This window comes from Lipotes vexillifer, unplaced genomic scaffold (genome assembly GCF_000442215.2).
Source record: "Lipotes vexillifer unplaced genomic scaffold, Lipotes_vexillifer_v1.1 scaffold325, whole genome shotgun sequence".
Classification (NCBI taxonomy): Eukaryota; Metazoa; Chordata; class Mammalia; order Artiodactyla; family Lipotidae; genus Lipotes; species Lipotes vexillifer.
This window is the reverse complement of record NW_006799313.1, coordinates 2553818-2570125: the sequence shown is the minus strand read 5'-3', so window position 1 is coordinate 2570125 and position 16308 is coordinate 2553818. Positions and strand designations below refer to the sequence as shown.

The window sequence follows — 16308 nt, the reverse complement described above, 5'->3', positions numbered from 1 at the left end:
CTGCTCTACTGTCTTAGGGAAAGAGAAAAAAGCAGTTTGGTGGTAGGAAAATCTCTGAGTTGGGATCTCCCAGGGTTTTGAGGTGTTGTGTGCAGAGGCTGCTTGGCATTCCTCCTTTGGAGGGAAACAGACAAGATCTAGAGATGGATGGAGGGATAACTTCATCGCCCCCTGTCTTTTCTATCACCCATTCAGTGTTTTTTTTTTTTTCCTCAGCTAAGAGGGAGTGAGAGAAGCTGGAAATAAAAATGAGTAATGAGCTACCAGGACTCTGATGTTAAGGGCAGTCTGTGGAGTTTTGACAGTTAGTTAATTAGGCAATAAAAGGAATAAGGAAAGGCCAGGAATGACAAAGGTTAAACTGTAAGGAGGAAAGATATTTAATTGATTTGTATATTGATGCCTGTTTTACCTTTTATAAGAGCTTGTTAGAGTTTAAGATGACCTGCTCTAAGAAAGAGCTCAGCTTTTATGGGATGCAATGAGAGTTATGATTCTGAGGGCCCTGGAAGACAGAATTACCATCATCAGTATGGAGGTGGTAGCAGGGAGCTCATAACTCCACCTACTGGGCTCTAGAGAATACAGCGCCTGGTGACTGCATACCTAAACCTCAGCTGCTGCTTTCTGAGAAGTAAAGAAATTCTTTTGGGAACTAAATCTGCACCAACGAAATTGTGACATGAGAGTTTTGTAACGCCTTGAGTTCAAAAGGCATTACACCTTAGAATCCCAATAGAATATAGGAAGGGCGGGCTTCCCTGGTGGCGCAGTGGTTAAGGATCCGCCTGCCAGTGCAGGGGACACGGGTTCAAGCCCTGGTCCAGGAAGATCCCACATGTCGCGGAGCAACTAAACCCGTGCGCCACAACTACTGAGCCTGCGCTCTAGAGCCCATGAGCCACAACTACTGAGCCCGCATCTTGCAACTACTGAAGCCCATGAGCCTAGAGCCTGTGCTCCGCAACAAGAGAAGCCACCACAATGAGAAGCCTGCGCACCGCAACGAAGAGAAGCCCCCGCTCGCTGCAACTAGAGAAAGCCCCCGTGCAGGAACGAAAACCCAATGCAGCCATAAATAAATAAATAAATAAATAAATTTATATATAAAAAAAGGAATACAGGAAGGGCTTAAACACCTTCCTATATTCTATTGGGACCATCAGGGCCAGACTTACAGTTAAAGAATAGACGGCAGGCTCCATGTTGTCCAGGTCTCTTTCCAAGGGAGAAAACTTCTGATACATGGGACAGTTCTTGTCCCACAGAACTGGGGGTTTCAGAACATAACCACAGCCACCGTTGGCCTCAAACATGGCAGCATTTAAATGTAAAGGGAGATCTGCAAAACAGTCAACATCACTTGTTACCTTGTCACTAAAGTGTCATCTTACAAATTGACTTTTTCGATTTTCCCTAAGCTTAAGCAGGAAGAAGAGAGAACCAACCACTCACTCCATAGACTGAGTGCCTACTATGTGCCAACTCGTGTTAGGCACCAGAGATACAGCAGGAAATAAGACACAAAATCCCCATCTTCACAGAGCTCACTGTCTATGGGATATGCCCCATGTTCCCACTCCAACCCAGGAGCCACTTAAAAACTCCTGCCACTTAAAAACTCCTTTTGCAAATTAAAATTTACAACATCCTTCCAAAAAATAATCTTTGAAATACCTCATTTTATACTGAATTTTAGAAAGGCATAGTGGCATTTTCTTATCCCTAAACACCAAACCATGAAGACAATTGTAAGACCAATTCTTGCTTTTTCAAATGTAAGATAAAATCTTAAGAATCCAGGAAAGATCAGGAGAAGAGCCAGAGAAACATATCTTTTTCTTGAAATTTCAATTTCAACTCATAAATCGTAGTGTTTCTACCTCTATTTTTAAGCTGTAGTTAAATATGAAAGAAAAATCATTATCACATGTGATTCACATTATGTCCACAGTCCCCTCCATAGTATACTCTGGGAACCCTCACAACAGCTTCCAGTCTTCTGTGGCCAAATTTTATTTGGCAGAGTTGTTTGATGAACGGTTGGATCCCTGCACGGATTTTGGGCTCTTACACACTCAAATGCTCATCTGATGGCACAAGTCTGTAGAAAAGTTACATTCCAAATGAGCAAAACGTTTATGAGACACACCTGACAAATGTTCCCTCTGATAGATTCCTTCCATGTGCAGAATGAACTCTGATACGTGGACCAACATCAAGGAAAAGTGTGCTAAATGAGCACCACAGAACAATGAGAAGTTGGCCTCTCCTCATCTCGTGTGTGAAATTCTTCCCCATACGTGGGGTTGGCTGGGATTGTGTGCACGAGTTTCTAGGGTCAGATGTCTTAGACACATATCAAAGCTCCTTGGGCCTCCGTCTCCTTATCTACAAAATTAGTGCATTGGACCCCACCTCTCAGACCCCTTCCAGCCCCAATATGACTGATTCATTGAGGCCAATTGTCTTGCCTGCAGTGGGAGAAAATTCTCTTCCCAGGCTGCTCTGTGACAGAGGAACATAGATGTGGGCGAAGGATGGTTCAAAGAGTGAAGCAAAGTAGCTCAGGAAGAGTTGGTAAGTAAGAAATGGATACACAGTACATTGCTAAAAAAAATGACAGCAGCTCACACTTACTGCACTCTTACTATGTATCAAGCCCCATTCTAAGAACTTGTGTGTATTAGTGCCTCCCAATAACACATGAGGTAGATTCTTTTAGTATTCTCATTTTTATAGATGAAGAAACCGAGGCACAAGAAGTGAAAAAGCCCATGGCACATAGCCAGTAAGAGGTAAATGTTAAGGTTCGAACCCAGACAGCCTGACCCACAGTTCCTAATCTTAACTACCGAGCCATTTAATGTACATCTCACAGGGGTGTCATAAAGATAAGTGAGGTCCTGTGCAAAAATCCCTACCCCAGCATTTGGCACATAGAAGGTGCTCGATAAACAGTTAGGTATTAAATTATGATTATGATGTCAACACTCATTTGGGTTTGAAGTCTGATTTCATTAGCACTGTGTCTGTCTTTGTAGCTTTCCAAAACTTCAAAGCACTTTTGCTTAACTAAAATCTCTTTTGATGATTTGCTATGTAACACAGAACCACATGGAGCTGCTGTTTGGAGTAAAGGTGGGACCTTAAATCTCGCCCTCCTACTGTCCCCTGTAGGTGGTCCCAGAACTTCATCTAGGGCTATAGTTTTAAAACCTCTGTTTTAACCAAGTGAAAGAATGTGCATAGATCTATGTAATCCCATCACCCCTCTCAGTCAGTGCATGGGATGGCAGATCAAGCAAATCCTTACCTTTATGTCTTTCTATTCATTTAAAAACCTGTATTAAGTGGAAACCATTCTCATAATCATTATCCCTATATTTTGAGGCTGGAAAAGTCATCAGAAAGACTGTGTGACAATCATTCAGGAAAGCAGAATAAATATTATTAGAAGTTTTTCTTTGGAGTGGGGCTGCATTTCTACATACTTGTAGGTCCTGGGACATGAGGCAGGAATCATTCTGCCCCAGATGGAAAGAACTTTGAGGGGCTACTGCCTGCAATAACCAGGGTCTGCATACTAGACTCAAGTCAGTTTCTAAACTCAAGAGTCGGTTTTAATGAGTGTAGACCCGAGCTATTTCTGGTTCCAGATCACTGAAGACCTTCTTGGAGTTGATGGAGTCATTAGAGATCTTGGGAAGAGATGACCCTAAGTCCATGGACACCACTTTGGGGCACTGGGGTCCCCTGAAATTCAGGAAGTATAAGGCAGATGACCTATGGAACATATCTGGAGGCTAGAGGGGCACTGGGAGCGGGTTCTTTGTTATTTGGCTGGCATGCTTCATGGAAAACCAAGAACTCCTTAACCCAGGAATTCTTTTTCAAAAATTAAAAAATAGTGATTCCAACGCTGACCCTTCTCTGTCTATTTGCACTTGAAATTCACATAGCAATACCTAGAAGAGATCTGGACTCAAAATCAAGAACTACAGGTTCAGACTGCAGTGGGGCTCATTGAGACAATCTGTTAGCTCAGTGCAACATGCATTTATTGAGCGTCTACTGTGTGCAAGGGATTGACCAGGCTCTACCCCAGTGTGCAGGAATGAAGACCATTTTTACAGATGAACACACTGAAACTGCATGTAGCGTGAGCTTTGCCCAGCGTGGGAGATTTTTAATCATTGCTTGCTGCCTAGAATCAAGAGAGGTTATATGGCAGCACTCCCACCTGAGTTGGAAGATTATGTAGAGAAATCTGAGGATGAATCACACAACACAGCCTCCTGCCCCACCCCGAGCGGGGCAAAGGGAACATGCACTCCGGCTTGATTTGGGAAAGAGACAGAGCCTTCAGGGATGAGTGGAGGCCAAGGTGCAGCCCCAGTGTGTGCTTCCAGACCACAGAGAGGCCCAAGGAGGGGCAATACCCATGTCCCCTTCAGCTGTGGCTCCCTCTGCCATCAGTGGAGCCAGTGTGTCTGCGCCAGCCTAGGCACTTCAGGAGAAAGGACACGTCCCAAACCAAGTGCATTTCCATTTCCTTGAGAAAACCATTTTGCTAGTTATTTCAGTTCACTTAAAATATTTCAGTATCATCTCCATCAAGGGCAACAGTGGACTTGGGGCTATAGACAGGGCCAGAGATATAAACCCACAAGCCACTTGGGACAGATTGAAAATAAATTTTTACAGCTTTTAAAATATTTCACTATTATTTCCACTTGCAAGTCCAAATCAGACTGTTTTCATAACTTATCAAAAGCACTTAATGGTAGCTAACGTTTGTGGAATGCTGTCTGTGCTCCAGGCACTATGCTAAGTATGGTATTTCACCTGCATTATCTTACTCGATTTCAACTGAAAGAAGCAAATATAACAAAGGCAAGAAAATATGACTGATGTCTCTAACCAGGGTGAGCCACAAATGGGTGCTGGTGGTGCCAGTGCCAGGCGGCTAGCTGGTCCCAGAGCTACAACTGTGGTTTGACCTTGGCTGCAGACAGGGCTAAGCTATGGTCGATGGGCCAGCACAGTTGGTTAGGATGGAACCAAAACACTTTATTCTCTAAACTCCCAGAGTGCTTGAATTTACTATTATAAGTCATACTGTGATTTTGAGCCACTTAATTGCTCTACGTCTTGATTTGCTCATCTGTAAAATGGGGATCATAAAGGCACCCACTTCTTAGAGATGTTTCAAAGATTAAATGAGAAAATAGGGGTCAAGAACTGAGATGGTGCCTGGTGCACAGTGAACATGCAATAAAAGGTAGCTTGTACTCTGGAGTTTTTGGCCTCATCCGTTATCTCAGGACAGTGGAGAAGCAGGAACACTACTTTCTCCGTTCATGTAATTCACAGACTTGTTTCCTTTGTGTCAGCTGCTCTTACAGCACTGATCATTAATCTCCATTTCAATCTCAAAGGGATGAGGGGAAGCTAAAATGGAATTAACTTGCAAAGGGTTTCGAGAGACCCTACTTTTTCACTGCAAGAACAAGAGATTAGCAAGACAGTTATTAAGGGGTGTTAGGAAATCTCTACCCCATCAGGTCTTTAAAAACAAACTGGACACAGCCCTGTCAAGAACAGTCTTACGTTTGAAAAGTGCTTTAAAAAGGGGACAGAACCAGGAGACTAATAGGGGCTCCTTGAAGGTTCTTTTCTATTGCCTTAACTCTGGAAAGTCAAGAGCACAGTTCAGTATCGAATTCACTTCTGTTCTCTGTCACCTGTATTTTTACCCTCACATAGGCCTCAGTTGGGAGTCTTGCCCCCTTTGAAACATGTTTTTTGTTGAACTACGTTTGTTGAGATATAAGACGCAAAGGAGCGAGGGGAGGGGGCACCCCTCCGGGTGAAGCAGGCCCATTACCATCTGTCTGGTAGTTGAGCGCCACGAGCTGTATCCCATGGAGCCAGAAGAGGAGGGGGCTGGGGTTGGATGAGTCGATGCGGGTGGCAGCCGGATACGTCCTCAGCAGCTGGCAGGCAGTGTGCTGGATCAGTTTCTGAGAATACCTGCGACACAGACGTTTGGCGGCATTTTCATTCAGCGAGGAGATGTGGTAGCATTTGGGAGTTCTAATGATAGAGCTGAGGGACGTGGCTGGGTTGACAGAGGAAGGCGAGTCCTCCCAGGCCTGTCGCATTCCTTCACAGGAACCTAAACCCCCCAAAGATTAGCCTCAGATTAGTGCAGAAAACTTTAAATATTTTAGCAAGAGAAACACCCCAGGAACAACACCCCAGGAAACAATCACAACACATCACACATCAGAATACATCTTGAGTGTTACTTGTGAGTGAGTCCACCACCTTGAGACGAAATGATAGCTATCGAGGGTATGCCTTTCTACTTGTTAGATGGGATGCTACCCATTCAAGGGTCAATAAATAATAAAGCCAACTAGACCTTCCCCCAAAAAGGGATAGCTAAAATGAGTGCCGCAACACCATTTTAAATTAAAAGCCTGAAAGTCCTTTGCCTCAGTACCTCATCTGTCCTGTGGATATATTTGCATAAATACACAACAGTATATGTACAAGGGTGTTCAATCTAGCAGTGTTTTTTATAGCAAGAAAAAAAAAAAAGCAACAAAAAACCCGGGAAGCAACCCAAAAGTTCCACCAGTGAGGAAGTGATTAAATAAATGCATATCCACACACTGGAATACCACAGGGGCAATAAGGAGAAGGTAGATTATATGTACAGAAAGCTATGTGGAAAGTTATAGCAAGTATAAAAGTTATACAAGTTATGTTCAGTTATATCCCATTTGGATTATCTTAAAAAGGATCTTATTTTTCTTGAACTAAACACAATAAACTTAACAGTGGTTACCTCTGGGGAATAGAACTGGGACATTGTGAGTGGAAAGAAACTTTAATGATACTCTGTACTGTTTGAGTTTTTTAACTATGAGAATTTATTACTTTGACAATAAAAAGTAATTAGAGATAAAATGGATCTATCTTCTGGAGTTATAATGGTGAAGAGTGCAGTTCCAAGAACCACTAGAAGGTTCCAAGGTGGCTCCAATTTTTATTTTTGAGGCAAACAGTGTTAGAACACCTTCAGTGAAATGCTATTTTTTTGGAAGTTAAGAGGGTAATTTTGTAATTTAAAAAATATTTATACCACACTTAGATAACATGAACATTCATGAAAATAAAAAAAGATTTAAAACATTCCAGTGAAGTGCTTAGTGAAATACTGGAATCCTCCATCATGCAGATTCAAGCAAAGATACTGTTAGAAGGTGACTTTACTTTTTCCAGATGTTTTGTTAAGTGATGCTGTCTCCCCGGGGCTCATTCTGCCCGGATTGTTGCCAAAAATGGACTTCCTGCTTTTCCTTTCTTTTCCTCTGCTAGAGCCAGATGCATTTAGAGTTGACAGGCCTGTTCCCATAAAATGAAGATAAATAAGCCAAAAACTACAAGCAAGGGAACTCAACATTTTCCATCCTGTTAATGTTTATTTTGAAGTTCTACTATTCCCTTGTAACCCAGTACAGAAGACCTGCTAGCATTTTTAGCACCGTTAATGACAGCATTGCAGGCAATGATAGCAAAGTTTTTAGCTCTGTTGGCAAATGTGACAAGGTCTGCATGATTATTACAGGACGACCACAGATCATACTCATACCCATCTGATTGTACACCAGAAAGATTTTGAAAAATTGTGTAAAAAGAAAGGGCTGAGGAACCTAATCACGCAGTTTGGAGAGATGAAAGAATGGCCAAGAGCCTGAGCGGTAGCATCATAATTGTCTAGGATCAATTCCTTCCTGAATGAGCTTTGACGTAACATCTGCCTTCTTGATTCCTCAGTTTTCTTATCTACAAAATGGGTGCAATGATAGGAACTCTCTCACAGGGTTAATCTGAGGATTGAATGGGAAACAGATTATGATGGTAATCATGTTTCATGGCTTCTCTTTCTCTCTTCTGGTCCAACCACTCCCTGAATCCTTCCTGCCTGTCATAGTGCCCACTGCAGTGGGAACTTTACAGATATTTGCTGAATGAGGAAATGAATGCACACCATGCAGACCTGGCTCCAGGGCAGGAAGTGTAATTTAAAGGCACCAGTGCCTCCAAACCATTCTCACTGTCTACAATTGTACCATTAGGGAGTATTTCCTTTAACTGAAGCAGCATTCAGAGGGGCCACTTTGAGATGAAAATTTATCTTCCAAGAACATCATCAGAGAAGACAGGATAAAGCAGTGTTTAATAAGAGTGTAGACTCCGGTGTTTAAACCCTGTTCTCTGCGATGTGACCTCACACAAATTACTTAACCTCTCTGATCACTTCTTCATCTCCAAAAGGGTCATGGTTAGGATTAAATGAGATAATGTATATCTGCATAATTAATAGAGTGCCCTGTTCAGAGAAAATGCTCAGTACACAGCAGCTGTGGGGTTTCTACATGTTTTTTCCTCTGAAGTATCCCAAACTGCAAAGATGCACAAACTTGGACTAGTGAATTCTTATGCTTTATCTTAAAACTTTATGTGAATTTTGCCCTCTACACAATGATCTAACAATGGATTTTCTCCCGAGTAAAAGAGATGAGGGGTCAGAGTGAGGGGTCGTGTTCATTCTGGGGTTTTTGCACACACCCTGGCACATGTTGACATTCTCCAGGGGTATGTGGGCCCTCCTGTGAGGAGCCTGGGCGTTCTCTGGGGTGGGGTGAGCACGCAAGGAAACAAGGGCTGGATGATAAAGAAAGGGGAAGGAATCTGGAGAGGCCCAGAGAAGTAATCGAAGGAGCAACAAAGAACCTTCATCTCTCCTGCTGGTCTGCTCACCAATGAAAATGACAACAGCCATTTCGAGACAGCCAACTATATTCCAGATAGCGTGCTAATCACGTTGCATACCTTATCGCTACTTTTTACAATAACCCTGCAAGTTAGCACTGTTATGCCTCTTTCGCAGGTAGGGAATCCGAAGTGCAGAGAAGTTATAGAACTGTCCTGGCCAAGCTCACTGAGTAGTGGAGCCCTGCCACTGAAGCAGGTCTGTGATCTCGGGGAAGTTACTTTACTTCTGGGGAAGGTCATACCCATGATCTTCATGGTACCTCACTGCTCGGAAGAGTTTTTTGCATGTGGCTCCTTGGAAGGGACTTGGGATGGTGAAAGGTGAGATGCATTGAAATTGATAACATAGCAAAATTAAAATCAACAGTGTAGCAAAATGAACTTTTTTTTTTTGTTTTTTTTTTGTGGTACGTGGGCCTCTCACTGTTGTGGCCTCTCCCGTTGCAGAGCACAGGCTCCGGACGCGCAGGCTCAGCGGCCATGGCCCACGGGCCCAGCCGCTCCGCGGCATGTGGGATCTTCCCGGACCGGGGCACAAACCCGTGTCCCCTGCATCAGCAGGTGGACTCTCAACCACTGTGCCACCAGGGAAGCCCCAAAATGAACATTTTTAATTATTGTAATTAATATAATTTATTAAGTATGGCTCAAGAAAATGAACACGTTATGGTATTTTCCTCCTGAGCATCAAAACTAATCATAATGACAACAAATATTTAGAAGGTATTACGACAATGATTCTGGCAATATAATTTAGTCATTTTGAGAAAGAAAATAAATTTGGGGAAAGAAGAATGTAAGAAACTTCAATTACTAAAAAAATATATTAGAATATAGTATACCTATAAAGAACGTGTGTTATATAAACACTTAAAAAAAAACAGCATACTTGGAATTTTAAAAATAAGTCAAATAACCCCATGCTTCGCCTGTGTCTCAAGTCAAAAGCTAGACCAAATGACGTTTTGACCCTTCCACAATTCTCTACCTGTACAGAAACTTTATCTCTCATAGTGACTTCAAATATCTCTTGGAATTTGTGCCCTTTGTTTACTCAGTGCTTGAGAGGAAAAGACAAAGCCAGAGGAATCGTTTGGGTGCAGTGGCAGCTGAATTTATAAAGAACAAGAGATGCAGTGAGTATGATTCTTGGATGGAGTGGTCTTCACATCTGTTCCTGTGATGAAGGACATGCAGGCCACGAAGCTCTTTGACAGGGAAAGGATTTTACCCCGTGATAAGAACAATTTCACCAGCTGCAGATATGGTCATACTGTACTTATGAGACAGAAAGTCAGGATCTGTGAAACTAAACCTACATAGCTAAGGTCTTGCATTTCTTTGAAATCTTTGCTTGCTACTTATTTATCCTCACCCTCCTCAACAGAATTTGCTAGTAGATAAGCAGTAGCAACTGCCAAAAGTTTAAAAACAGTTTATGGGAGAAAACTTAAAATTGAGAAAGTTCCATCTATGATTTTTTTTCCCCTTCTGCTGTGTGAAGAGACTACTCGTTACCTAGTTTTTCAACAGTCCAGGACCTCTGTCTCATTTGCAGGGCAGAGTGTGAGAACTAGGGCTTAAGATAAGCCTCTGGAAGCCAGGATCCGCGTCTAGACCATCTTAAAAAAAATGAAGGCTGGTATTTTAACTTCCCTCTCTAGACCAAGTTCATATATGCTGCTTACTAACATTTAGACGGATCCCCCGATTCCAGCCGCTCTCCTGTCCTCAGAAATCTTGTACAAGGGAATCCTTGTTCTTAATAGGAGATGAATTTTTCTGACTTCTATATATTTATGGACTTTCTGTTTGCCCTCCACCTCCTGCTGCCCCATCTGGATGAGCTCATTGACAGCACACCCTAAGAAGAGAGGCAGGGTAGTGCTAGGGTTAAAGGCAGGACTTTGGAGATAGACAGGCTTCAGAATCATAGTTCTACCACTTATTAACTGACGTGCACATTTTTTGGGGGGGCAGTGGTCTATCAGCTTAAGTTCACTTGTACTTCTAAAAATGGCCAACTGGGGAAACCTCTCCACTGAAACTTTGTCCTTGATCTTTGCAGTTTGGGTGGAGACTCACTACCCAGCTCAGGGATGGGGCACGTGACCTAAGCCCTAGACAGCCGGAGCACTGCATGTTCTTGGCCACAGTGACTGGTTCAGGGATGGGCAAAGGATCCAGTGAAAAACCATGAAACTGCTGCTGAAAGTTCTGGAAGAGACCCATACTGAAGCTGAATCTAGAAGTATGCAGTGTTAGCCTTGCTGCAGCTGCCTTGCAACCGCAAAGACAAAAGAGCCGACATAGTAGCAGCAGAGTGAGAAATATGGAGAGAGAAAGCCCTGGACCAAGCTGTACCTGAAACTCATATATCCCTTCACTTTTCAACACATAAGCCAATAAATTTCTTCTTTGCTGAAGTAACTTCTGCCACTTTCAAACAAAAGAGTCTTAACTGATATGCTCTGAAACCTTGGGCCAATTATTTCATCTCTCTCAGACTGTTATTTAGAAATGGAGATAAATCCACCTACTCATAGAATTATTATGGAGTCATTTAAGATGATGTACATAAAATACGTAGCATAAATCCTGGTATTAAGTGCTTAATAAATTATAGCTATTAGATGTTATGAATATTATTAACTATAATGGAGAGACATGATATGATCTGAAAAATGAATATTTTATGGTATTTTCCTCATCAGCATCAAAGCAAATAATAATAATAATAAATATTTATTAGATACTGTAACAATGATTTCAGCAACACAATTTAGTTATTTGGAGAGCATTCACAATGCCCAATTAAATAAATAGCATATTTTAATCTTTTGGTATCTTTAAATGTTGTAAATGATACTGTCTATTCTTTTTTTTTTTTACCTTTTATTTTATATTGGAGTACTTGATTAACAACATTGTGTTAGTTTCAGGTGTACAGCAAAGTGATTCAGTTATACACATACATGTATCTATTCTTTTTCAAATTATTTTTCCATTTAAGTTGTTACATAATATTGAGCAGAGTTCCCTGTGCTATACATTAGGTCCCTGCTGGTTATCCATTTTAAATACAGTGTGTAGATGTAAATCCCAAACTCCCTAACTATCCCCCCACTCCCGGCAACCACAAGTTCATTCTCTAAGTCAGTGAGTCTTTCTGTTTGTAAATAAGTTCATTTAATACTGTCTATTCTTACCTGGAAACTTTACTGCTTGGCAATAGATGACAAGGTCAGAAAGCTCTGGTGCAATCTGTCTGCTTTCCTTTTTATTCTGAGGAAGATAAAATTCTTCTCCCAGTTCCATGTCATAAACCTATCAAGGGAAAAATGATACTGGTTTACAGGGAAGGTATATGCCACTCACCTTGGAATCCCTAAAGCTCTTTGTTCCTTTCTCATGCCATCACTGTCTTTCACTTGCTCTATCTTATCCATATACATGTCCTAACACCTTCCCTAGAGAAAAGCTTTCTGAGAGCAAGGGCTGAGTCTAACTCATTCTTCATCTTCCCTCGGAGCACAGTCCAGCGTCTTAAATGTGGAACACTCAATGCATAGTTGTTGAATGAACAGATAGTGGAGTATGTATCTTCTATGGCTCAAATTTTTGGCGTATTTTATTATTTTGTTGTCCAACAATGTCACTATAGATTTGCTCAGAGTCTATACACTGTGAGGCACTTGAGCGTTGGGTCCGGGTATCTCATTTTTGTCTCTATTCTTGTTGTCCTTCCTCTGTTAACACTTCCCAATCAGCCCTGTTTATCTTCCTGGTCATCCCAAACACCTTTAAAACTTCTAGCAATTCCTTGAACGTACCAGCCTCCTGGTCTGAATGCTCTGTTTCTGTCTGCTTCTCAACATCATCATGCTCTGATAACACTGTGTAATCACTGTTCTTTGTACTTATCTACAAGCACTGTTTACATGTTTGTCTCCATGGCCAAATCACCTCCTGCACTATCTCAGTGCCTGCCACACACTACATCTTCAGTAGGTATTGGCTGGACGAATCCATGACTAACCTATAAATTGCAGATGGGGGTCCCATATCATCACCATGTGGACTTTGGCGTCTAAGGGAAAGTGAGCGGAGAGGTGAAGGGAAAGGATAGGGAGGGAGTGAAATCCTATCTGAAACTGACGGTCCAAGTGTAATTTAACAGAAACCATTCACCCACCTTTCCTTTGTTGCAAGCAGAGTTATCTGCTTTCTTTATTCTCTTGGGGATTTCTTCATTATACTCAAACTGAAGTTTGTCATTACATGATTTATTTTCAGGTCTGTCTTCTAGAATGTTGTCTGAAAATGAGTTGGCAGGCTTCAGCAAATAAGAACTGAATGCTTCACTTAAGGGCTATGGCTACATCATTGCAAGGATATCCAGGTACTTGTGCTTATCTGAAATGTAAGACTGAGGCACTGGCTACATGTTACCAAAATGATGGCTTGAAGTATAATTTTAAAAATTTGTTAAATGATACATTTATTTTTGATTGAATAGACTAATTTACCAGTAGTTTTGGTACCATATAGATGTAATCTAAATGAGAAAGCTCATTTTCATACAGGTGATTGGAACTGTGCAAACATTATGGAAGATACCCTGTCAAGAAGCTCTCAGCACACAAGTTTGGGAAGGATTTAGTAGTTGAAGCACTTCTAGACGGTGCAGGCATGATTTAATCACTCTCACTTTAAAATGAGGCTATTAGCATTTTTTATCTCTAGAAATGTCAAAACCAGAGGGAAAAAGACACTTATTTGCAATGCAGTTTTCACAATTATGCTTAATTGGAAAGTAATTTTTTCATAACTGTCTATCAATTTATTAAGGGAAAATCTTAAGGATAGGAATTAAAATATATCTAAAAATTTCCAAAGTATGACAGATAATCTTATACTTTGCTCTTGTTTTGGTATTACTATTCAAAATGATTTTAAAGGTGTTAGAGATATAACATGATTATGTTCTTTTAAAATGAAAAACAAGAAAGCTCATTTCTCACCCATGATTTTACTATCTCATCAGATCACAAATGCTTAGACCAAAATATCCTTATACCAAATCAGGGCCATGCAGGCTGCCAAGAAATAAACGAGATCAATCATTTAATTACATTTTTATTCTTATGAGGGTCACAACTTCATGCTAATCAGGCCTAAGCAAATGGAAACAGAATGCCTGACATTCATGCAGTTACAAGGTCAGGTTCAAGTGGCTTTACCTTCCTGACTGTTAGGAACAGGAGAAGCAGTAAGGACATCTGCTACAGAAAAACAGAATCAGAAAAGGGATAAAAGTAAGGAAAATAAAGGCAAAAAGCCAGATAAATTAAACTAAGCTATGAAGCAAAGCATGAATAACAACAGCTTAGATTACAAGGTAAATGAAATAAGAAATCTTCCATCGATTTAATATTTTGACTATTAAGGGATGCAAAGGCTAGCAATAAAAGAAGTGCAAACATTGTTAACGTTAATCACGCTGCCACATTCACATTGCGTATTTTCAGCTACTGATTGTCCTAATACTCCCCAAAATACTTTATGTCAAATGGATATAAATTGATTAATTTGTTAGAATCATGCAGTCATTAGACTTCATATATACAAAGTCATAGAATGTCTATATGAAGTTGGAAATTCAAATCTCTACGCTAGTGCATGTTCAAAGCTAGTCAAGATAAACAGCAAGGTTGGGAAAAAATTAATTGATATTTATTTAATAAAATTTAATTGAATAAATATTCATCAAGAACTTAGTGGCCAAAAGGCAGAGTAGCAGTTCCTGAAATACTTGAGCCTCATTTGCAACTTCCTTTATATTTTCTGGAAGTAATTTTGTGCCTAGGAACGATCACATTTTTTCTTTTAAAGCGTTCTTTTTTTTAAATTAATGTATTTTATTTTGTTTATTTTTGGCTGCGTTGGGTCTTCGTTGCTGTGTGTGGGCTTTCTCTGGTTGCGGCGAATAGGGGATACTCTTCGTTGCAGTGCACAGGCTTCTCATTGCGGTGGCTTCTCTTGTTGCAGAGCACGGGCTCTAGGCACGCAGGCTTCAGTAGTTGTGGCTCGTGGGCTCTAGAGCGCAGGCTCAGTAGTTGTGGAGCACAGGCTTAAGTTGCTCTGCGGCATGTGGGGTCTTCCCGGACCAGGGCTCGAACCCACGCCCCCTGCATTGGCAGGCGGATTCTTCATCACTGCGCCACCAGGGAAGCCCAGAACTATCACATTTTATAGCCAAAAGAGGTTTTAGATGAATTTGCTCATTTTATATATGTGAAAACTGAGGACTAGAGCTGTCACAGAGATAAACTGGGCCACCCAGACTTTAGAGATGGGTTTCTAGCCTGAGATGCCTGCGAGGGGCTCAGAAGGCCTGTGAAAACTTGCAATTTTATGTAGAAATTTGAGACCATGTTTATTTCTCTGAGGGGACTGGTCACAGCTTCCATCTCATCCTCAAAGGGATCCATCATTACAAGAAGCTTAGAAACGTTTGGGGTCCTGCTAAGAAGCTGGGAATGGTCCTACCCTTAGCAAGCCGGTTTCTGTTTTCTTCTCATCTCAGCCAGAGAAGGTAAGGTTGAGGGAAGGAGGCAGGGATGAGCTCGGCACCACAAACCATGACCGAAAGTGCAAGACTGTCTGGCATTTAACAGTAGCATCAGGAAGCCTTAATAGGGTAAGCTTAAATAAGTCCTGGCATAATCAACTACAAGGCCTATTTGGGAATCAGCCAGTCAGAGCAGTCTTTTAATGAAATGGGAAATTATCATGTGGTGGTATTGGAATTAACTGTCATAGATCATAGATGTTAGTGCTAGAAGGGAGAACATCTGACAACCTGTAACAAAATCTTCCCATTATGCCTCTGAGGGGCCGAAAGTCTAGAGTGGTGAAAAGACATTGACCCAAGGTCTCACAGTCTATTGGAGCAGAACCTGCGGGTGCTTTCCATGTATACCCCACCCCAGCACATATGGGTTTTTAAAAAGCGTGCAACTGTCCTAGAGATTCAGTGGGGTAGGGTTTAAATTTTACCCTCCTAACTGAAAATAAATCAGAAAGCTCCTTCCCCCACCTTCCCCTATGCATTTTGTTATCTGCATATCAAAACTTCCTATACTACTATTACTAATAATTAAGAAAAGTCTTTTCTTTCCTGTTTTCAAAAGTACAGAAAAAAACACAGAAGTATTTTATGATAGAGAGTGAATTTATCTTCCAGAGCACTAACTTCTTACAGGGGCAAATAGCATCTGGATTTGGTTGATTTCTTAAATGTGGTTTTCATTTCTTATCAAATAAATTTGTTCTATGAAACAACATTACCATGACTGTGGTAGAGATCCATGGGGAGGAATAAGTCAATATAAAAAGATTCATACTCCCACGACTTCTGAGGAATAGGATACAAGAAATGACCTTGACTCT

At 41.2% G+C, this 16308-nt stretch overlaps 1 protein-coding gene across 3 annotated transcripts in view; it reads right to left on the bottom strand.

Annotated features, from left to right (window-relative positions):
* PLCE1 (phospholipase C epsilon 1) overlaps positions 1 to 16308 on the bottom strand; it is a 278203-nt gene that overhangs the window by 15848 nt on the left and 246047 nt on the right. For all 3 annotated transcript variants that reach the window (XM_007471584.1, XM_007471585.1, XM_007471586.1), the window contains 5 exons: positions 13049 to 13170; positions 12063 to 12180; positions 7288 to 7419; positions 5891 to 6181; positions 1179 to 1342 (listed from right to left, as the gene is read on the bottom strand). In XM_007471584.1, coding sequence (XP_007471646.1) covers positions 1179 to 1342; positions 5891 to 6181; positions 7288 to 7419; positions 12063 to 12180; positions 13049 to 13170 — 827 coding nt within the window. The remainder of the gene's footprint in view (positions 1 to 1178; positions 1343 to 5890; positions 6182 to 7287; positions 7420 to 12062; positions 12181 to 13048; positions 13171 to 16308) is intronic.